Source organism: Podarcis filfolensis, assembly GCF_964270895.1.
Source record: "Podarcis filfolensis genome assembly, chromosome: 6".
Classification (NCBI taxonomy): domain Eukaryota; kingdom Metazoa; phylum Chordata; class Lepidosauria; order Squamata; family Lacertidae; genus Podarcis; species Podarcis filfolensis.
In genome coordinates this window covers 2754739-2778571 of record NC_139609.1, presented here as the reverse complement: position 1 = coordinate 2778571, position 23833 = coordinate 2754739, and the positions used below count along the sequence as shown (strand labels likewise).

The following is a 23833-nucleotide window of genomic DNA, read 5'->3' as shown; positions in this document are numbered from 1 at the left end:
CAAAGCTCTGGGTGGACCGAATGCTCCTTGACAGTGTCCTCATAATCCCCTATTGCGCCCACATTACCCCATCAAGGAATCCTGTTCTATCCCTCCTCTAACTGATGGTATTTGGCATTAATACCCCAGTACACATACACGGGTGGCGCTGTGGGTAAAACCTCAGTGCCTAGGACTTGCCAATCGTATGGTCGGCGGTTCGAATCCCCGCGGCGGGGTGAGCTCCCATCTTTCGGTCCCAGCTCCTGCCCACCTAGCAGTTCGAAAGCACCCCTAAGTGCAAGTAGATAAATAGGTACCGCTTTATAGCGGGAAGGTAAACGGCGTTTCCGTGTGCTGCGCTGGTGCTGGCCCACCAGAGCAGCTTCGTCACGCTGGCCACGTGACCCGGAAGTGTCTCTGGACAGCGCTGGCCCCCGGCCTCTTAAGTGAGATGAGCGCACAACCCTAGAGTCGGACACGACTGGCCCCTACGGGCAGGGGTACCTTTACCTTTACCTTTACCTTACACGTATCTTCACAAGAAGCAGTGTGCTCTATGCACAAAACTGCATGCAAGGATCATTTATACAATCTCATGTGAAACATGTGGAGGTACAGGGTCAGCCCCCGCCCCACACAAAGAGTGGAAATTCAGAAGCAGGTTCAAGAAGTTTGAGGAAACACAGCATGGGGGGGGGGAGAGACAATTTAATCCAGTTTCACTCCTTCAGCATTCTTTCAACTGTGCAACCTTTGCAAGATACAACTGTTAATAAAAGCACAATATGGGCAGCCATAAAATCCCACCACTTTTTTAAAAGTCACATATATTTGAGAAAAATAAACTTTGTCCAACTCAAACCCCGTACCATAAAGCCTTTTTGAAGGTATACCATTGGATTTGATACAAAATGCCTTGAAGTACTGTAGAATGAAATGTAGCATCCTTGCTATTTTAAGTGTTACTACCCTTAAATTACAAGTTATATAAATAGCTATCCTCAAGATAAAAAGCGTGAAAAGGACTGCATCCATTCTTACTGCAGCCAAGTCCTGGATTTTGAGGGAATTCAATTTAAGTGAAAAACCCACAGGGTGATACTGAAACTTTAATTCGAATATTCACAGTCTGACAACCGAGGATCACAACAAGTTCTAGACCAGAAAGATGAGCAGGGGGATCTCACAATCCATTCTTCACCAACTCATGGATAATCAAAGGGGCATGGAATTCTTTGTCCTTCACGTATTCCTCCAGGCCCTAGGAGAATAAAAGCAGCAACAGATATTCAGAAACTGGGCACAGCAGATTTAGTAGTACTAAAGGCTAGGGAGTCAAAACTTCAGTGCAAACCAAAGTGCAGCTCTAAACTTGGGAACACCAGGTTCAAATTTCTGTTCAGCCAAGAACCATTCAACTTTACTTCCCCACCTGTAAGCATAACTATTTATAATCTCCACATAGGAGTTATGGCAATAAATGAGATAACAAGATGCCAGAAACACTTGGCATGTAACAAATTGGCATACATACAAATTGGCAGCTGTGTCAGTTTCAAGCTCCGGATTAATTATTTACACCTTCCATGTCCAACACAGAGCAAGTGGCTAGAAAAGCCAAATCAAGTTCTGACATTCCTCTTGCACAGGTGAAGCAGATGTATTTCTTTTCTTTTTCTTTTTTTTAAACAAAGTAATAATAATACAAATAAAAAAGTGCCCCCTGCCCCTGAGACCATTAGTTATCATAATTATCCAACTTTCCAAAAATTTGTTTTATGTGTGCAGATCAGTACACACTGACCAACGCACAGTCTTCGCAGTAAGGCTCTATTCCGATGGCATGAGTATCACAACGACCGGTAGAGTCTTATCTGCTGCAGCCTTCATTCGCCTTCACAGTCGTTGTAACATACCGCTTTTTATCTGCCGCCTGTTCTGCCGTTGAGGACTTCTAGGATTATTCTATGTCTAGCTCAGTGGTTCCCAACTTTTTTTTGGCCATGCCCCACCTAAGCATCTCTAAAATCCTAACGCTCCTCCCCCTGGTCACATATAATTCCTACTATTCAAAAAGTGAACTCCTATTCACATGGAGGAAACCTAAAAGGCCATTAACTTGGTCTAATTCATTCTCAAATTGCCCCCCTTAAAAACCAAATTACCCCCCTGTGGGGCGTGTGGTGTGCCCCACGTTGGGAACCACAGGTCTAGCTCCTCCCCTTTGACCTTACCACCTTGGGTGACCCTGCTGGGAGTACAAGACTCGTGACAGACCTTGTGGGGGGGCCGGACTATATTTGGGGGGGGGGATGGTGCAAGAGCACCACAAGCCCTGGTGGCTGCTTACCTGTGTCTTGCGAGCGGCAGGGGCTGGCAGCAGAGGGGTGATGAGCGGCGCACAAAAGGGCTCCGAAGAGGGGCTGCTTAAAATGGCACCCACTCGAGCACTGGTGCTGCTGGCACCAACAAAGCCCAGCCCCCTTCCTCCTCTAGGCAGGGCGGGGAGAAGCCAGGAGGGAGGAGGCGCTGGTGCCACTGCTGTGGGAGGGAGCGGGAGGGAAAGAGCATGCGCACTGGCAAGCCACACAGAGATTCCCAGACCATTAGTGGGCCGGATCCAGAAGGCAATTGGGCCTGCGGACCTTAGTTTGCCTTTCCATGACTTACACCACTGTTTGAATGGCCGGATAAACTCACGCCTGCATCTACAAGACAGGATGACTTCCTCGTGCCAGCTCTCCAGGCCCCTCTTCCCCCTTCTCCGCTACAGCGCCAAGGACGGACAGCCGCCAGCTCATTTGTATAAGGCGTGCACAGCATACCTTCCTGTGGTTTACTTCAAGCCTTGCTATCTGCCCTGAGCGTTAAGACAGGGGAATTACAAATTCAAACTGGATGGGGGTGGGGAGAGAAATAGAGAACACCACATCCACTTACTTCACCCCCGTAGGAAACAAGAGGAGAAATCTCACACTGGATTGGGAAATCACTGGCATCCTTCAGACTGAAGAAAAAAAGTGAGGGAGAAAAACATAAACAAATCAGACAAGATACACGTCTTTCAATTATGAAGGTAGTCGCTCTTGTCACTTCCTCAGCTCCTGCCAAGGAAACGGTTCAGCAGCAATAAGGAAACTAAGATGGCACCCAAGCAGCCGCTCCAGCACCTGAATCCACAGGGGTTAGTTAAGCTTGTGCCCTGAGACACACACACACACACACACACACACACACACAACGCACCAGTGGCAATTGAGAAGTGGGAGTAAAAAAATTAAAACTTCACTGCTCCTTTCACATACATATCTTCTTATTAATGAGCATCAATATTAAACTGAGCAGACCATTTGCTTTAAAAACCCACTCTAATACAGTGGTACCTCTGGTTACAAACTTAATTCATTCCGGAGGTCTGTTCTTAACCAGAATCCGTTCTCAACCTGAGGTACCACTTTAGCTAATGGGGCCTCCCGCTGCTGCAGCAATTTCTGTTCTCATCCTGAGGTAAAGTTCTTAACCCAGGTACTACTTCTGGGTTAGCGGAGTCTGTAACCTGAAGTATTTGTAACCTGAGGTGTTTGTAACCCAAGGTACCACTGTACATCATTTCAAGCATTGTGCCTTCCATCTTCAGACAATTTATGAGGGTTCTGGATTTAAAAATTGTAGCTCAACCAACTATAAAGCTTTAGTTGTTTAATCCAAGAGACACAAATTTTAAATCAGCAAGGCTCAGAGTTTAAGACAATGTCATTACGTTCTCGGGTGTTATTTTGGTTCTGGTGTTAGTATAATATGGAGTGCATTTTTTAATAAAATGTGGTCTTTCCTTACTATGACTGGTAGCTGTTTGTGAAAATGTTGGTACTGCAAATTATTTCAATTTAACTGAATACAAGAGGCAGTTGTTTGACAGCCCTTTGGGTTTCAGAACAAAAACAAGGCATGAAAGTCTGCTTGCACAATTGCAAACTCCTGTGCACATGTGCTTTCCATGTTGGAAATTAGACAAAAGCTATTTTAAGTGGCCCATAAAGGTTTCGGCTCACAATCAAGGAATTCATAAGCACTTTGTTTCAGGTCAAAAGTCACAAGAAATTCCAGCAAGTGATCCATTCTGCTAGATTTTGTGGTCCTAACAGTAAAATTAGTAGAGTAGAATGTATGATGATACCCAAAAGGAAACCTGATTATTGGTCCATCTAGCCAGCTCAGCACTGCTTACTCCACCAAGCCATGGGGCTCTAGAATCTAAGGGAGACAGCAAAGTGTACACGCCTTGGGCTGGCTTAGCAGCCTTGCTTGCAATAATGTTCTTGCCCACCTCCTTTGGCAGAGAAGGATTTCTCTCTCACTTGTGATGCCCTTTGGAAAAGGGAAGAAACAGCAAGAGAAACCAGCACTTTCCAAATTGCAGAACTACCAAGACCAGAGGTCGGCAAACCACGGTCCGTGGGCCGTATATGGCCGAGTGGGTCGTTAAACCGGCTTCCAGCCCCTGCCGCCCGCTCGGTCAGTCCCCGTGCGGAGCTAAACTGCCGCGCCGGTCGGTTGCTCTGCATGGGGCCATGGCTTCCTATTGGCTGCAGGAAGTTCGTTGCACAGCAGCTCTAGAAAGTTCTGTTAATACGGTGCAGCTGCACGCGAGCACTGCAATTCTCAGAGGTGCTGTGTATATGTTTTTAAATTCACATGAACTATAGAGCTGAATCTGTCAGAAGAGCTGTTTGTAACTATGCAGAAACACTAGATTCTCAGCTGACTCTCCTCTTGCCAGTTTGTTTTAAAATGGCTTTCACAAGTTTTGTGTGGAAATTTCTTCCTGTGAACAGTGTTCTCCATTTTAAAATACTGAGCCCTTAGGCACAGAACAATAATAGCAATAATAATAGAATCTCATTGGGATCTGGAAATGAAGTCTACGTGAGAAAACAGGATGACCGATGGGCACAGTAGCTTACAGTAATTACAGAACTATAGCAGAGATCAAACATAGTAAAAGCAATACCTAAACTGTGTCACTCTGCCTTCCAAAACATAAGCAAGCCTTCTGGCAAACTTAAAAACAGACTCTAAGCCTGGCAAAAACGCAGTGCATACTACACTGCATGCAAAACTGAGAGCCCTACCAGCTCATTTTCATGAAACCTCTTGTCTTGGTACACCATAAAAGCAGTCACAGGGTCATATGCCATCAGCTCCCAGTTAAGCCTTTCAGATTGACAGATTTCTCAAAGGAATGTGGCCAGGTTACTCTTCAGTTTCACTCGTCATCACCTCCTGGAATCTACACAGTCAAGGCATGCACCTTTCCCCAGCATTCACCTCAGCTGCCAGACCCTTCCCAAGAGACAGGTTTATCACAGCAACAAACAACAGCCCACTCCCTTAAAAAATGAAAGAAAACAGGCTGAGCACCGAGACCCTGCATGCTGCAGAAAGGATTGTTAGTCAGTGCCAAGCGCAGCGCCATCACCATGCACCTCCACCCGTCCAGGATAGCATATTTACTTGTGACTGACATCCGCCTGGATCGCATCAGACCTTCCATTAGTGCAACTGTCACATGGGAAGAAAAAGGATTAATGAGAAGGGAAATGAAGCTAGGGAATATGCCAGATCAAAACAGCAGACTTTCCTGAGTCTCTTGGTACCTTGATTGTCAAATGGCTTGGCTCCCAAGCAAATCGGCTCCCGAATGCCGCAAACCTGGAAGTGAGTGTTCCGGTTTGCAAATGTTTTTTTGGAAACCGAACATCCGAAACGATTTCCGATTGAGTGCAGGAAGCTCCTGCATCCAATCGGAAGCCGCACCTTGGTTTTTGTTTGGTTCAACAACCAAGGTACCACTGTACAATGGTTGGTGGGGCTCATTCCATTGATATGACTCCTAAGGGGCCTTGGAGGCCACTGCTGGCTGAATGACAGTGGCACGTTATTTAGGATTCTACTTCTAACTAAACAAATTGTTTTGCATGTGCCATGAGTGTGGTAGACCACTTCACTCAATTCCACTCTCTTCAGAACAACATAGATGTTTCTATGCAAGAGACGCGGTCTCCCACAAACTTAATCTTGATCATGTAAATTCAGTATGATTCCAAGACCCCTCATAACTCCCCCAGCCAGAAAACTCTTAATTCCACCAGCTCCAAGCATGGACGCAGTTGAGGAGATGATCACTCTAGTCCTATGAGCAAATGTGTTGAGGCACTCAAGTATGTACAAGCAAGGCTCATCTGCCAAGCAGCTTCTATTCAACCATTATAAAGCTGTTATCCCAGCTGTTTCCTAAACCATACATTAGAGCAGCCTCTCTCAACCTTGGGTCCCCAATGTTCTTGAACAACAGCTCCCACCATTCCTGACCACTGGCCTCACTGGCTAGGGAGTTGCAGCCCAACAACCTCTAGGTACCCAAGACTGACAAAGACTGCATTAGATACTAGGCCTTGGTAAATTCATCAGCTCTGCTGAGAAACCAGCTAATATTATCTCCTCTTCTTTTGAAGTCTTTCCATTCCAGATGGTCATTATAAGAACACTGTAACCTACTGGGACACGGGTGGCGTTGTGGTCTAAACCACAGAGCCTAGGGCTTGCCGATCAGAAGGTCGGCGGTTCGAAACCCCCCGACGGAATGAGCTCCTGTTGTTCGGTCCCAGCTCCTGCCCACCTAGCAGTTCGAAAGCACATCAAAGTGCAAGTAGATAAATAGGTACCGCTCTGGCGGGAAGGTAAATGGCATTTCCGTGCACTGCTCTAGTTTCACCAGAAGTGACTTAGTTATGCTGGCCACGTGACCCAGAAGCTGTCTGCGGACAAACGCCAGCTCCCTTGGACTACAGAGCAAGATGAGAGCACAACCCCAGAGTCGTCTGCAACTGGACCTAACAGTCAGAGCTACCTTTACCTTTTTAACCTACTGGTGCTTGTATTCACCTTCTCCCTCTCCATCTTTTGTTTCTGGTGTGTTGTGCCTTTTAGATTTTAAGTCTGGGATTTTTCTATTGATTTGTTAGCCACTGTGTGAGCCTTTTCAGTTAAAGAGTGGGGTAAAAATATTTTATAAACACACTTCAAGGTATAGACAAATTGTTGTCTTCTGCTTGCTGCTATTATTCTAAAAGGGCAAAGGCACTGGTACCTTCCCACATCTGAAGAAGAGGGAGCCTAAAGCAGCTATTCTCTAAAAAGGCTTGGATATCCTGGCTCCAGTTTGAATTATGGAAGGCTGGAGAAGGTTCCTAAATGCTGGGGTTCCATTCACTTGTCCCCAATGACACAGATGCAACTGTGATGATCAAGTACATCAATCAAGATTGTTGCCTCACACTGTGTAGTTATCTCAGCCATGCTAATTACAATCAAAGGGAGATATTATGGACATGGGAGCCTGTTGCAGAATATTACTAGAAACCCGATCAACTGGAACCTCCAGCATCCTTGCACACTCTCCCAGATGTACAGCCACTACACCCACTTCCATAGGCTATACTCAGGGACGGAAGGCAAAAGCTAAAGCTATGCCTAAATATGCTTACCGGGGAATTGCAGAAAGGCGCCTTCCATTTTCATCCACAAAGTGCCCTCCAGCATTGAGAACCCAACAGTGATGCAGTGACATCAGCGAGTGGCGTGCAGTGGTGGGGCTGTCTTTCCCATTCTGGCTGTCTGCGTTCTTCAGAGGAGAGAACTCGTCTTCTCTCAGCACTTCGTAAACCACAAATTTTCTAGAAGAGCAAGAAAGCAGAGACAGCTCTGGTAAGTTGTTTTTTTTTTTTTAATCCATCAAATTAGAAGGAAACCAGCCAAAGTTCAAGAAAGTTCCCAAATACCTCAAATTTTACTGTGACAGGCCAGCCCCGCAAGCATGCAAGCATGGACATCAGTTTCCAAGGCGAAGGCCAAGGACTTGTAAGAAGCAAAGAGAATCTTTCCCCAGTCTTCAGAAATGGACTGCAGATTTTCAGTTTCCCTCTTTCTAGGCTGCGAGGGCAGTCCCAATCTTACACACAAAGGGACAACTGAAGGCACTGTGGCAAAGAGGGACCTTCCTGGGAGTTCACCTTGGCACCATAGCAGAGGTTTAGTATACAGGCCACATGCTCCTCTCCAAGAAGGCGCCCTGCCCTCTTGCTGGTTTCCTACTATGACTGCCTCTGTGCTATCAGTTGCCACAAGAGTCTCAGGATGCAAGAATGCTCCTCACCCATAAGTAAAAATCTATTCTCAACTCCTCATGCAACGTACTTCTTTCTGCTCTCCAAACTGCAAGATTAACTTAGTTCCTCTCTTTGCTAATCTCAGCTAGTTTCTCGGCAGCTCAGCTTCCCAGCGCACATGCCTCATATAGTTTGTACCTTCTACAACTGTGAAGATCCAAAATTGGGTTTCTTGTTTTGAAAGTAAAGCTAACATACCAAAATGAAGTTGCAACAGGTAACACATAACACCCTCAGGGCTAGGCAGAGGAGCAGAACAAAAGGACATACTTGGCAAACTGGAAGATGTCAAATACGAATTTCTCCATCTTAATCCCATTTGGTTTGTCTGGCTTCAGAGGCTTTCCAGTGGCTACATCTATACACGGGATCTTCTTTTGGGCTACGTGGTGCTGTAGCTGAGGCTCGTAAAGACTGAAACATCAAGGGAAGAGTTAGCAGAGTCTGAAGCACACAGGGAATCTAGGGTCATTAGCTAAATGAAGCCTCCAGGTACCAGATGTTGGGGGCAGAGAATGGGGAAAGACATCACCTTCATGCCAGGCTTGTGAACCACTTGCACGGCAGCTGAAAACCAATACTGAATGAGATGGACCTTGATATAACAAGGCAGTTCTTAGGTTTCCATTGAATATTAATGTATTGCCAGCAGAAGACGCTTGATATCTAGTTATTCTGGCACAGAAGAAGCCATCTATCCCAAGTGTAGGATATTTGATCCACACCTTTGCTTTACCTTTTGGCTGCAAAGGTAGAAGGTGCCATTTTCTACAGATGATCTGCAGTTAGGACTCACTACCACTTTTTACACACACACCTCACACACCCCACCAGCAGCAACTAGAACAAATCTCAGTGCAATCAGACTGCATCAGCATGCCAAAATCTCCACTACTAACTTCATGGTTTTAATGCACAATTCAGGTCCTCTGCTATTGACATGGAGCTCTAAACACCTCTGTCCCTACGTATTAGGGACCATTTTCTTTCATCAATTCTCTTTAAGGCTTGGACACAATCAGCATATTATTTTTTTCTACATTTACTGTTCTGACTGAGACAAAATAACATTGAAACTGGAAGTTAGAGCTTTGTGGTGGGCCTAGCAGAATGCTTCCATTAAAAAGCCTTGCCATTTCCATAAGCAAGTGCCACTGAACTTCCAAAAAAAAAACAAAACTCAGAACAGTTAACCAGTGCCCCAGTTCTCATTCATTTCCACCTTTAAACTGAAACAGGGGGACATACTCTGCACAGGGACATAAACAAAGCAGAATCAAGTGGTAAAGCTTTTTCTAGCTAGAATGATCGCCAGATTCAGGGGTTCGAGGGCGGATCTCTGTGGACCCAAAACAATAGTGCTGGGATGCAACCTGTGGCGCTTTAGGTGTTACTGGATCACAACTTCTATCACCCCTGACCATTGGCCATACTGACTGGGGTTTATGTGAGTTTCAGTCTAAGAACAGGGCCACAAGTTCCTAATTCCTGCAGAATCATGTTCTGAAGGAGGCAAATCTAGCTGAATTCTGCTGTTAAAAAGCGAGAATTTGCTGTTCTCCCTCCCCCCCAGGGGTGCATTCAAATATGCAGCTCCCTGTCTCCAGCTGCCTGAAGTGCCATATTTTTCTGTGTATAAGACGCCCTCATGTTTAAGATGCCCCCCCCCATTTGGGGGGACTCCAAAATAAGAAAACACCCCTTAGCACTACCCGTGTATAAGACGAGCCCCAATTTTAAACCTTTTTTTAAAAAAATAAAAACCCTAGTCTTACACAGGGAAAAATACGGTAGCATAGTTCAGGAAAAGATTTACCCCTTGATTCCGCTACATGTATAAACTGGCATTGTTTGCTAAAAATTTGTGACACAAAAGGAAGGTAGCAACTGCAGATATATGAGGATAGATAGAAGGAAATATATATATAATAAGAGCTATTCCACTCCTGTAGGAGTGCATCTCAGGACTAAAGGATGCCCGTACTTGACAATGTCTTTCAGAAACTCCAGGGTGAAGTAGTGGTTGGCTATGTTCCCAGCATTAAACAGCAGCCGGCCATCAGGACCCCTTTTCTGCGCTGTGGCCAGAGAAATCTCACTGTACTCCACCACTTGGTAAACGCCACCCACTCGGCACACCACACCAACTGGCTCCGTGGGATTGGTCTTTTCAACAACCTAATATAGAAGAACAACAACAGTTTTGTTATACTTAGAAGGCTAACAAACTGATTACAGCATGCACCTTGGTGGGCTTCATCATATGCATGAACGTACATGGATGCTACTCTTAGGTAGCACAGTATAATATGAACATAAGAAGAGCCAGCTGGATCAGGCCCACGGAGTCCAGCATCCTGTTCTCACAGTGGCCAAGCGGGCACCGGCAGGAAACCAGCAAGCAGGATCCGAGCGCAAGAGCAACTCTCCCCCCTGTGGCTTTCAGCTACTGGTATTCATGCATGAGTAGAGAGGAGGGAAACAGTGGAATCAAAAGGCAATACAAACTAAAGTCTGACAGTTCAATGAAGAAGCCATTCAGAAGATATAAGAGTGCAGTTAGTTACACCTAACACTACCCCACCCCCACAAGGTCTTACAGAGTCACCTTCCCAAACCTAACAACTCCCTCTTTATGGCCTGCATCAATATTGGTTACCTTTGCTCCACAGTCTGCTCCCTTCTGTACACAGAAGCCAATGAAGCGAGGGTCAGCTACTTTGACTAAAATATTGTCAACACAATAGACATGGATGCTGCCAATGCCTCGCTTTTCCATGTCCTCCACAATATGATGGGCTCCCAGAGCTCGATAGAGACCACCATTACCATCTTTAGGAAGGGAGAAGAAAAGGAAGCAGTTCAGTAGGTCAGAAAAGTTATTTTTTTCACATCAGGTTTTGTGCACCTTTTTTTTACATGACCCACCACAAAGACAAGTTAACATACTTAAGGTTTGTCAGTAAAAATCCTAAAAATTCAGCATTACTGGTAACACAGAAAATATCAGCAGCATCACTGAAAACCTTATATTCCAAATGCCTTTTGATTTTTTTTTTAAGTCCTGCCCACACACAAAAGAGAGAGAAAACCATCCCCCCTCTCGAGAGAGCTCTGCAAGTGATGGTGTTTCAGCTGAGGCAGTCTGTCTTCTTCATGGCCTCCAATGTTACCCTGGGTGCAGCAGGACCTTGTCCAAAACTCTGAGGGGCCAGTGAGGTCCACAAAGGAGGTAGCATACCCTTTAGGGCTTTTAAAGGTAAGAAGCAAAACCATTAACTGAGCTCCACATAGAAAAGCATTTCAGCTCTATGGATGAGCTAACTGCCAGCTGGGCAGTTCCTTTTTAATAAAGGTTCACACTAAACGCAAGCGTTCAATCAGAAAGAAAATGTCTTCAAGATTCAGCGTTTCCATGCTTGAAGTACCTGTAAGCTGAAAATGTTCGCTTTGAGAAAATGACCTAGATGGCACTGTGTAAGGGCAAAGTGATGTTGGGGCCTGGTTATATGGTTCACGAATTTTCACATATTACCTTACATAATAAAAAATAACCAGATGAATAAGCATGAGCAACTTCTATGTGTTAAATTTCTGAATTTGGAAGATACTGAAGGGTCTTATTTGGAACAATCATAAAAATAAAAAAAGAACGGTTGCTCAAAGTTTGGAAAAGAACAATTATTGTTAACTTAGTCACTAATGAAACAATCAAATTTGGAGCCCTGTTATGCAATGCCACAAAAATACAAGTTAGATGGCAAATTTTTAGTGTCTCACTTATTATAGTTACTGGTGTTATTCAAGCTTAGCTGCTGGTTGTCATGATTCTCTATGAAGTTTGGGAGTCTACGTCTTGTTGGTTTTTGTATGATATTCCTATTTTCTACATTGTTTTCTTTATAATCACAATCTGTTCTATTTTTTGAATGATAAAAAGGGAGGAGTTGCTTTTGAAAGACATAATGGGGGGGTGAAGAAGAATGTGGAAAAAAATGACATTTTTAACTGAGGCCATGTCAGACTGTGGATTTGCATAGACTGCTCAGGGACACGACTGGGAAACAAAACATGAGAGTAGGAAAGAGGCTTGCTGGTAGCCTCAGGTATTAAGCAGAAGCCCCAGCTGCCCCTTTCCTCAGCACCTTTTCTCATCAAGTCACAGGAAGCAAATTACGGACATAGCAGAAGCTGATGAATGCTAGAGCAAAGAGGGGCAATTGCCAATATGGGTTTGGAAAGGGTTCCTATAGATGTTGCACCTGGTGCCATAGAAACTTTGCCTTTCTCTTCCAAGAGAATTTTCCCATCAAAGTCCATAGCAGGCAGCATCCCTTGCTGGAAGAAGATCACATTCTCTTTCTTTAAGCCAAAGTATTTGTGCTTCAGGAAAAATTCTTTAGTCAATTCCATTGTCCTACCACTTGTCATGATATACCTGAATGGCACAAATAAGAGAATCATAGATAATTAAGACAGGGAGCATATCATATCATCATCATCATCATCATCATCATATATTATAGATTTATATCCTGCATTCCCCACATCAGAACTCAAAGAGGCTTACAAATAAAACAAGAACTGCTACGAACATAGAAAAATCTATCATTGAAAAACAATAGAATTAAAACTAAATAAATCTATAAAATCTGTTTAAAGCATACACATAATTATAATAAAATCAGCATGGCACCAGTCTTTTAACTAAAACCAGTCACTTTCCCAAAGCCTGTTGGAAAATGAAAGTGTTCACCTGTTATGGGATACAAAGCTCGTGGCCTTTCCTTGCTACTAGACATACGTCGGAACCTTCCTCCCCAAAGGGCCAAAAGAAGCTATGCATTCACAAGTGTTATTTCACAGCTCTCTTATGGGCTCTGAAACCATACGTGCCAGAAAACTTCAGAGGAAATAATTCAAAACTGGGGAAAGAGATCTTATGCCAACTTATAGCTATTTTACCCTTGCACTGCAACTTTATAAGATACACCCCTCACTGTTGAAGGGCCCCAAAGTACTCTTGGGGGGTGGAGTGTGTGTAGGGGTTGATGATGTAGAGGAAGGGAAAAGAATGTCTTCTGCAGGCAAGCTGTCTTCTGCTCACACCACTGCTGGATACGACCCTGAGTAGCCATACAGCCCTGAAAGCAAGGCAGCAAAAGCTTCTGAACCAACAAAACAAAGACCACTAGCAGGGATCATCTGTTTCCACTTGCTCCTGAAGAACACTGATAAAATGACTGAAGTGTCCAAGTTGCTTACCATGGAATAACACATTTCAGGCCATGTTGTCTTTCAGCCAGCTGCTGCAGTTTCAGGATGCGCTCTGCTTGGATCTGGAAGAGAGTTTTGTGGGATGGCAGGCCTACATCATACATCCCCTTGGGGTACGAGACACCCAGCCTTGTTCCTTGCCCACCAGCTAGAAGAAGAACAGCAACTTTGTTTTGGGAAATCTGTCGGAGACCTGAAAAGAGCAAGAAAAATAAATGTTACTCCAGTGATTGACAGCAAGCATTTGATTTGCACACAACTCTTTTTCAAGCATGCAAGGCATTACTCAAAGAATCTAACTGATCCAAACAGACGTGCGTCACATAATGAAGCTAGAATCTCTGTATCCTGCTCAAAGTGCCCTTGGAGACTCCAGTCCTCTCTACTACTAATCTAAGGCTGTTTTATGCGCTACTTGGAACCAAGAGTAATGAGAAATTCCCTAACATCCTTCTACACCACTAGAATTTGCATCTTGAACCAAAAGCTTCACTTAAGAACAAGAAAATTACAGTTCTGGAGATATATATGCATTGTTTAAAGTATATTTTTGTTGCTGCTTTTAAGGGGGAAAGGGGGTAGAGCATCTGTACTCTGTATGACTGCCTTTCCCATCCTACAATACTACTCTCAGGTTTGATTGCTTCTCAACATCAAAAAATCAAAAATGTGTGAACAAGCACATTAAAAGTTACATCATTCATTTTTCAGAATAGACCTTGGAAGATGGGGAATCGGTGGTTATGCCAACCTGTGTTTGACATTACATGTACAATTCTGGAATGAATCTCAGGCTCACTTGCTAATTCCTTACCTAATTTCCAAGTTTGAGGAAAAGCAGAGACTGCTGGTTTGGATGAAGTGGCAAATTGATGGTTTGCCTCAAGCCAGGCAAGTTGGCTAGACATGAGGTTGGGGGAATGGCAAGAAAGAATGTTGCATGCAAATCTGGGGTTCTCATCAATAATTTTATTATCACAAGAGTTCAAATATGGGTGTTTCTAAAGATAGATTGTGTGTTAAATGTTTATTTGGCCTCCCCATGATAAACTGCTTCCTGGATTACTTCCTGCTTGGAAACATGCCTGAAACTATTTACGCATTTGTTTTATTAAAAAAGGGCACACAGTATAGGTGAATGAGGAACACAGGCAAAGAGCAACCTAAGCAGCAAGGCAGAACAAAGCTAACTTTAACAAATATTCGGTAGTACCTATATGCAATACCAAGTTTTCTTGGCCTGGAGAAGAATGCTGTATTACTCAAAAGGATGCTTTATGACATTTTAAACAGTTATTGAGATAGTAAAAGCAAAATCTTGCTTATTCTCTTCTTAACAGCAACACAGCTGCTGCTGCTGCTGCTGCTGCTACTTTTGCAAGTTTTACTATTTTTCTAGTCCAGAGCAATCAGACTTGAGCCTGGATATTACTTTTTCTTTAATTCTTTAATTCTTTCTTCTCTCTCTCTCTGTCACTGCTTCAATCCAGACCATACTCCAAGCCCACAGATCTTACGACTACGGTATGATAGAGTCAGACTCCAGCTGACTCTGAGGGGAAAGCACTGGGAAAGGTCACAGCTCTTTGGGGTAACAAGGAGAGTCCTTGTGGACGAACATGCACTTCAGCGGTCCAGAGAACTGGCACAAACAGCTTGCTGAAGGGTCCACTGTTTCTACCTTTTCCTGCAGTTGCTAGTGGAAGAGATCATATTAAGAAAGGGCACTCAGGCCTAAATCCCTTTGGCCACATAGTAAAAGGAATAGCAGACTCCCATGTAGGCCACCAAGGCTCCATACAGTCAAGACGACCAAGCGGAGAAACACAACCAGACAGAGAAAATTAATCTAAAGAGTGCTATTCAGCATTGTTACTAATAGAATGAAAACCAAGAAACTGATATGTTCTCCCCACTTTAAAATTATTCATAATTTGGCATTCAACAAGTCTAGAGACATACACAACCATTTTTTAAAATGTTAGTCTCAAAATACATAGATTGCCATTGTATTATTATAGTTACATAATGGTCTGTAAGAAAACTTTATGAAGTTGTGAGACTTCACACTTCCCTCAAAGCACATGCTAAAACCTTGCTACAAGGGGTCCCAACTGAGCTTGCCGTAACATCAGCCTACACCTTCTAAAGGAGAGTGCTTTCATATTTCACAAACTGTGGATATTATATAAGGAGTGTAGAGAAGCAAGCCTACGATCTGTGTTGTTCTTTACATAGTCTGCATCACTTCAGGGACCAGGTCTGCTTCCTAGAACTGACTATGTGGCAAGTGGGGTTCTTCTTGTTACCTTCCTGCTCCCAGGCGGACAGCTGGGCTTGGTCCCGAGTCGCACTCCCTAGCACTTCACGTGGGACAGGTTCCATTTTGGCATCCACGTTCTCCTGCCCTGGCAAATGGCTGCTTTCCTTCATGGCTTTCTGGAAAGCTTGGCCCAGCTCTCCCAGATTCATGTCCTTCAAGTCTCTATACAGCTCTTGCTGCTCTGACACATCCAGTTCTTCCCAGAACCGAAGCAGATGGCTCTGTCCTGCATCAGCCAAGCAGCGCTGGAGCTCATGGATCTCATTGTCCCCGTCCATGGCCTATGGAGGAGAAGAGAACAGTAAGACTCACTGAGAAACTCTTAGCCCAAAAACACTTTGCACTTCCCCCAGCTAATAATAATAATAATAATAATTTATTATTTATACCCCGCCCATCTGGCTGGGTTTCCCCAGCCACTCTGGGCAGCTTCCAACTGAATATTAAAAACAGTACAGCTACAGCAGCCTTGAATTTAACAATTCACCAGGTAGCCATAGCCAAGCAGGTAGTCACATAGGTGAGATTCAAGAAAGTACCGTATTTTTCGCTCTATAACACGCACCCGACCATAACACGCACGTAGTTTTTAGAGGAGGAAAATCCGCAGGCATGCCACCCGTAGGCATTCCCTCCATAACACGCACAGACATTTCCCCTTACTTTCTAGGAGGAAAAAAGTGAGTGTTATGGTGCAAAAAAATACGGTAATTGAGTAGACTGGGAGATGGGTGAGTCACTCCTCCCCACATTTACCAAACTACTTGGTTTCCATGCTAGTGAGAAGTAAGAAAGCCTCTTCCTTGTTTATTTATTAAATTTTGATACTGTTCTTTATCCATAGATCTCAAGGCAGTTCAGAACATAAAAATACAAGATAAAAAACACAAAATACATAATAAAAAGAAGAAAAGGCATAGTTAGAAGGCACTTTCCCTTTTCCTTACTAGCTTGCATTTTCATACTGGCTGCAGTGGATGTGACTAATCTTCATCTATGGCTAGCATGGAATTACAGGCCACTTGCCTCTTAATAACCTCATCAAAATATTTGAAGCCCACTATTTTTTGTGGAATGATTTACAAAACTGGAATTTAGAACATAAGACATGTTGAAAAGGATGCGCAGGATGCTGGCCTGAATCTTGATCCAAGAAGGCCATCATTAAGAAGGGGAATTCAATTCCAGTGATATCTAAGTGAACAGTTCTGCAGGGGGAAAGATTCCTGGCACAAGGAGGCAAAAATAGCCTAATTCACATCTGTAAAGGCAAATACTGAAACAGGGCTGTTCTTTTTTAAATTGTGTTTATTTTAGTGCTTACATCCCATCTTATTTTCCAAAAACGGAATTCAAGGTGGCAATAAATCACGCAACAGTTAAAAGCAGTATCACATACACACACACACCCTTTACAAACAGTAACAAGTGCATACCCCCAATATTACTATAAACACCAATAACAACACCCATTTCTTTTTTTATCCCCATGTCCTCTACAGAACATATATATTCTCTGCATATATCTATGTGCCCTTTTGAAGCACCCCAGAGTTACTACAACAAACAGACCAGCTTGCTAGACTCGTACACATGCACACAAACGCCTCACTCGTGTCATCGAGCCACATCATACTTCTGCCACTGACTATGGTAACTTCCTTATACCATGGGGATGCCAGGTGTGACACAGAAAACATCAATATGCTGGGTCTATAAAAATAACATTATCTCTCTCTATATATAGATACTGTATATACACACACATGTACAGTATGCGCTCCTTTTATGACGCCTGTCTTTTATGCTACTCTGCAAAGCACCGTAAAACTGCATTAACCGTGACAGAAGCCAAATAAAACCCACTCTGCAATGCACTCCTGGGGCTGCTCAAATTTAGCACGTTATTTTCTTTATAAAAAACGAAAACGCGACTCATTGCTCTGGCTCAGCTTGAACAAGAAGCTAGATTCTGTGCGTTTTTATGACTCTCCCCCCGCCCGCCCGCGCCCCTCCCGGGCTCACCTCCCGCGGCGACTCGCAGCGCCGTCTCCGCTTCTCCCTTCCCACCAGCAGCCCAGCCGGAGCCCTCTTCGCAAGCCCCGCCCCTCTTCCCCCACCTCCACCAATGGCAAGCTCCGCGGGGCGGGGAGGCGCCTCTGCCACGTCACGCCAGGTCCCGGAGGAGCCGCGCGACGGCATTGGCTGGGCGCCGGGGCGCGCGGGGCGGGGCGGGGCTCGCCAGGGGAAGGGCGCCTTGCGCGGGGCGGCCTGTCGTTGCTATGGCAACGGGCCCCTTTGGCGTCACGGTCCCGAAATGAGCGAGGCCTGGTTCCTCTCTTCTTCCATGAGTCACAGGGTTACAACACGCATATCTGCAAATAAAATGTATGACACCCAAATAAGTATCGTAAGATTATTTAGGGAGTGGTCCCCAAGGCCAGGACTTCCTTCCTAAGCTGGTCTGCTGAGTCTTCGCTTCTCTTAAAATCTTCATAGTTATTAGTCACTTCATTTCGAAACTGCTTTACGTTTTTAAGATTTAAATCTCAAAACGGTTTACAACCCACATTAAAACATCAGATAAAACAGTCCAGAATAAAACATTACCGAAGAATGTCAGAAAGTACCATATACATTCAAAGCAGCATAATTAAGAGAGAGTGGAAATCCTGTGTTAAAGATTTCAAAACAAAAGTTTACAAAGGTGGTCAGCTGCACAAGGCTCATTCAAGAGCAAAGCTAACAGGAGGGAAGGGGGACTTTTCAAAAGAAAACAACTAAAGGATGTCAAATATAAAATGCACAAGTAAGGCAGCATAATTAGCAAGAGAATAAAATTAAATAAAAATGGCCATATTTGTTGCTATTGCCGCCAATCCTGCTGGTGCAGAATGCTGCAGCATGATGGCTGACTGGGGTGAGGACTTGGGGATCATTCTATTGCTCTTTGGGGCAGTTGTAAAGATGAATGAGATCATCGGATCATGTAATCGTGAAGGGAGGATTGTAGAGTTGGAAGAGACCTTGAGGGTCATCTCATCTATCCATCTGCAATGCAGGAATCGCAACTGAAGCATCCGGGACAGATGGCTGCCCAACCTCTGCTTAAAAGCCTCCAAGGAAGGAGAGTCCACCAAGTCTTGTGGGAGTCTGTTCCACTGCTGAACTCCTCTTATTATCAGCAAGCTTTTCTGAATGTTTAGTCGGAATCTCCTTTCTTGTAACTTGAAGCCATTGCCTTGAGTCCTGCCCTCAAGAGCAGGAGAAAACAAGCATGCTTCCTCTTCTGTTTGACAGTCCTTCAGATATTTGAAGATGGCTCCTCTTTTCCAGGCTAAATATCCCCAGCTCCTTCAACTATTCCTCATAAGGCTTGGTTTCCAGACCCTTGATCATCTTGGTCACCCTCCTCTGCACATGTTCCAGCTTGTCAGCATCCTTCTTACCATAAATTGTGGTGCCCAGAACTGGTTACTGGTGTGGACTGACTAAGGCAGAATCAAGTGGTACTATTACTTCCCTTGATCTGGACACTAGACTTCTGTTGTTGCAGACTAAAACAGCATTCACTTTTTTGCTGAATTTCTACAGCCAGGTTTGGGGTAGGAGAACCTTCCTTTGTATTTCTATTAGATTTATGCAGTTAATCCTGTCTAAGAACCAGCATATGCACCTCATAATCTCTGGGTAGAGAGTCATTTCTTGGTGACTGCGTCTTCTGCTTTCCTACACTTGGACGGGGGGGGGGGGGGGCAGGGTTATTTTTGTCTGTCCCCCTTTCCACCTTCAACTGTTGTAGGGAATGTATTCAAGTGGAGAGAGGTGTGGCATCTTCTCAGAGTATTGCGAAGAATGATGTCAATCAACGTCTGATGATCTTCTTCTACCGGTCCACAATAGAAAGTGTCCTTTCATACTGCATCACGGTGTGGTATGCTGGGTTGACATCAACTGATAGGAAGTGCCTACAGAGGGTGGTGAATACAGCACAAGATATTATGGGCTGTCCCGTGAATCTGCTGGATGAAATAGCGGAAGAACGTTGCCTCAGGAGAGTGAGGAAAATTCTCAGGAATGATTCACACCCTGGCCAGCACTTTCTTGATCTCCTGCCCTCGGGCAGAAGATATAGAAGCAGGATTAGTCGCACCAACAGGGTAAAGAACAGCTTCTATCCGTGGGCTGTTGGGCTGCTGAATGAAAAGATAACAACAGGGCAACTGACTTTCGGGTTTGGTGGGTCTGCGTCAGTAAACGAGCGGAATTAAGACTAAGAGAGCTGAGTAGGGGGTGCTCGTGTAATCTCACTGTATACAAGTTGTACAAGTGACAATAAAGTATTTTAATTCAATTTCAATTCAATATGCCTTTCTTGTATACACCATTGTGTTTGTGACAGCAGTCCTCCAGTACAGGTGTACTTGCAATCTTCTATCCTCGAGGCGCCACCACTCTCATTTCCTAGCAGAGCTGCCAGCTGCCAACAAGAACATAAATCATTCTTTAGAGTTCTTTGACACGGCTCTTACAGTTTTAGGTATAAACTGACCCACTGGTTTGCTAATAGAGGAACGCCAACTGACTGCAGCAGGCAGAGGAATCATTTTGTATAGAATTATTGCATTTATTTCATAATGCCTTGAAATTGCTTTGTGTAACAATGATTTTTTAAATTTAAAAAATGATACGTCTAAGTCAACAAGTGGGCCCTTGCAAAAATTAAACATGTGAACTCTCCCTACACCAATATATTTGTGGGCCACTGGTTCATAAATTTATCAGGAAGAATCTGCAGCATAAATTTATGATCAATGATTCATTTTTAAGGGAGAAATTAAAATATCATGAATTGAGCTGTTATTTGTCAAGTAACAGGCCTTTTATTTTTTGTTGTGGTTACCAAAACACAATGTACAATTTACTGCTAAGCTAAAGCACACACTCCTTCGCGGCTTGGATTGAATATCTGTTACACAGAGGGATTGCACCTTAAGATTTTGGAAACTTTCCTGGTTGACTTGATATTTTTCCACAAAATTGTGGATGTTAAGATTCAGCCTTGTGGCCATATGGAAGCCTCTTTTGACTTATGGGAAGTACGATTTTACTTGGAAGAATGTTTGAACTTATTTGGCCCTTTGTCTTCTCATGCCCATTCAATTCTCCCCACCCCTTTTCTTTGCTGTTCCACTAGTATCAGTTGCTGGCACTCCAGGACATGCTCTTATGGGAAGCTGACTTACAGCACCAGGCTCACTGGTAGTCCAACTCTGTGTTACAAAGATGTCTTGCCATTGTGACATGAAGGCTGGCAGCATCAACAACCCTGCCATGTGGGAATCCCTAGCAGACAACCACAACGCCTGGAGACAAGCAATCAAGTTGTGTATCCATAGCAGGGTCACGAAGAGTCAGACATGACTAAACGACTAGATAACAACAGCAGTGACCAGAGGAGAAATACCCACTGGGAGGAGTGCGAAGCAGAAACGTCATGGTGCATCAGCAGCAGCACAACTGGAGGCCTTAATCTGCCCCAGTTGCAACAAAACATGTCCTTCCTGCATGGGTCTCCGCTGCCACAGCAGGCGCTACTATGGTCCAACAGTTTGACTTCACAAACAGTGAAGTCCTGAGACAGACAGGGGCCAAACCTTCAAACTCTTATAGTAGTTTTGCTTCTTGATTGCTTTCTGTTTTGTATGGTTTTCCTCAGGGTGCACTTTTTTTGTCCTGATGCGCTTTTTATACATACTGTACACATTATACAAATAAATTTTTTCCTTTAAAAAATTCAGCCCTGGAATATGTTAAACAATTATCATAGTAACAGAGCATGAACTGAATATGAGCACACTACCTCCTTCTTAGCAGGACGCAGGTGGCGCTGTGGTCTAAACCACTGAGCCTCTTGGGCCTGCCGATCGGAAGGTCAGCGGTTCGAATCCCCGCGATGCGGTGAGCTCCCGTTGCTCGGTCCCAGCTCCTGCCATCCTAGCAGTTCGAAAGCACATCAAAGTGCAAGTAGATAAATAGGTACCGCTCCAGCGGGAAGGTAAACGGCGTTTCCGTGCGCTGCTCTAGTTTCGCCAGTAAAGCGAGATGAGCGCCGCAACCCCAGAGTCATTCGTGACTGGACTTAACTATCCAGTCCTCCTTCTTAATAACTAACTACCTCCTTCTTAATAACTACCAGTCTCCAAAATGCTTTGGAGGAGGCAGTACTTCAACAGCATGTGAAATATCCAGGCAGGCTTGTTTCTAGCGTATTTTATTTGGACCAGTCAAGCAAACAAAAATTCAGAGGGCTGCAGTTCTTAAGATGTCCATGACCTATTCACCACTGACATGCACTGTGTTCCACACTACAGGTGCCCAATTCAGTTTCTGCAATATCAAACTTCCCTCCACAGCCACTTCTGGTATTAATCCAGTCACTATATTCTTATTGCACATGCCTCTCAGCTCACATTGTAGCTTTGTCTTGCCTCAAACCCCTACACCTATTTATTCCCAATTTCTCCTTGAACCTTTGTGCTTGGCATTCTTCGGTCTGGAATGTACCTTCACTGCTGTACACATCAATGGACCCCCCAAAATGTAGCTTTATAATGAAATACCAGAAGGCATTTCGGATCTAAGGAACATCTTTGCATCAGGCAGCAATCTTTAAACTTCAGTGCCTGTCTGAACTTTATGCTCCCACCCATCACTAACACTGCAACACTGAAAACAACACAGCATGCCTCACTTAATGTCCCGTCACGTGTGTGGGTGAGGCACAGGGACAGTTGTCTCAGAATGACCTAAATGACTGATCATTACAGCCTTGGTGGGGCAGCACAACGCCCATTCCCTGGAGAAAGAACTTGGGAGTTTACCAATAATGAAATAGGAAGGATGCTGGCCAAGTGAGTTTTCAGCACAGAAATGTCTAATTTCTTTGTGTCAGTATTTGTATTTCCAGAATTTGTCCAGTTATGAAATATTTTGTTGTATTCAGTTACATTTCAAATATATACCAATATCAAATATGCCAAAAGGATTAGGAACAGAGAACATACCGGTACATAAATAAGCCCTTTTGAGTATTTATACTTCCGCTAATTCTCATTCCTTTTTTTCAGCTTCTGCTTTCATCCATGCTTTTGAAGAGGAGCTACTGCACAGTGGCCTTCCTTCGAGGACAAACTATATACATTATGCAAAATGCATTGTTAACACCTCTTTTTATTTATTCTTGAATCAATCAGATTACTTTGAAAATGGCAAATAATTATTATTTTTAACTAAGTTTAATGCTGCCTGTTTGAATACATGGGGTATCTGCTGAGGTAATATAATTTCTACTATGAAAATTATTTGAAAATGTGGTTGATAGACCTCTATCTTGACTGTAGCCTTGTTGGCCCTCCTGTTGGAGAATGAAAAATCTCTGATTTCACATAAACCCTTGCAGACATGCTGTCCAAATAAATGAACTGTGAACTGTTAGTTAACCCTTGATATGTTTCTGGAAGGCTAGAACATCAATTTGGTTGCCTTTAGTACTTTCATTGACTGTTTGAAGATCATGCCTGAAGATGGGTTCCTTAGCTTAAAAAGTTGGCATCAGGTCTCTTTTGGCTTTTTTACTGATATTTCTTTGCCAAGGATAGTTGGCAACAGACACCAATGTAGTGATATCTAGATATTTCCCCATGACCTCACTCCCAATCCTCTGGGATGGTAGCTGATTGATCTATGCTGGTGAACAAGGCAGGAAGCAGTGGGGCCCACAAATCAACACTGGCCTTAAGAAGCTCGGGTGAAATATTGTCTGCACCAGGAGCTTTGCCAGGTTTAAGAGACTGAATGAGCCTTGCAAGCTTCTTCAATTGACACCGGGGGCCACTCAGCACCAATATCACTCAGAGGTAGGGACAGATGTTGGCTAGTTGTGTATAAAGATTGGAAGTATGACTCCCAAATCCCAACAGAGATGGTATATTCCACTTCCGAGGGGGAATCTTGCCATCCT

At 44.0% G+C, this 23833-nt stretch overlaps 1 protein-coding gene across 3 annotated transcripts; it reads right to left on the bottom strand.

The window, feature by feature from the left end:
• Positions 1–674: 674 nt before the first annotated feature.
• UAP1 (UDP-N-acetylglucosamine pyrophosphorylase 1) lies at positions 675–17925 on the bottom strand. 3 transcript variants are annotated; one of them, XR_014549834.1, is made up of 11 exons: positions 17836–17925; positions 15797–16091; positions 13476–13680; positions 12473–12648; positions 10870–11042; positions 10195–10388; positions 8481–8624; positions 7530–7718; positions 4616–5544; positions 2923–4350; positions 675–1243 (listed from the first exon to the last, which is right to left on the bottom strand). XR_014549834.1 is itself a non-coding variant. In XM_083621427.1 (11 exons), exons 2-11 carry the CDS (start codon positions 16086–16088, stop codon positions 1166–1168), a joined length of 1566 nt encoding a protein of 521 aa, XP_083477553.1. In that variant the 5' UTR covers positions 16089–16091; positions 17836–17874; the 3' UTR covers positions 675–1165. The 3 variants fall into 3 exon arrangements, 2 of the variants coding, with proteins under 2 accessions (XP_083477553.1, XP_083477552.1); XM_083621427.1 differs by having other exon boundaries at positions 2923–2989; positions 5497–5544; positions 17836–17874; XM_083621426.1 differs by lacking the exon at positions 4616–5544 and having other exon boundaries at positions 2923–2989.
• Between the last annotated feature and the right edge of the window lie 5908 nt (positions 17926–23833).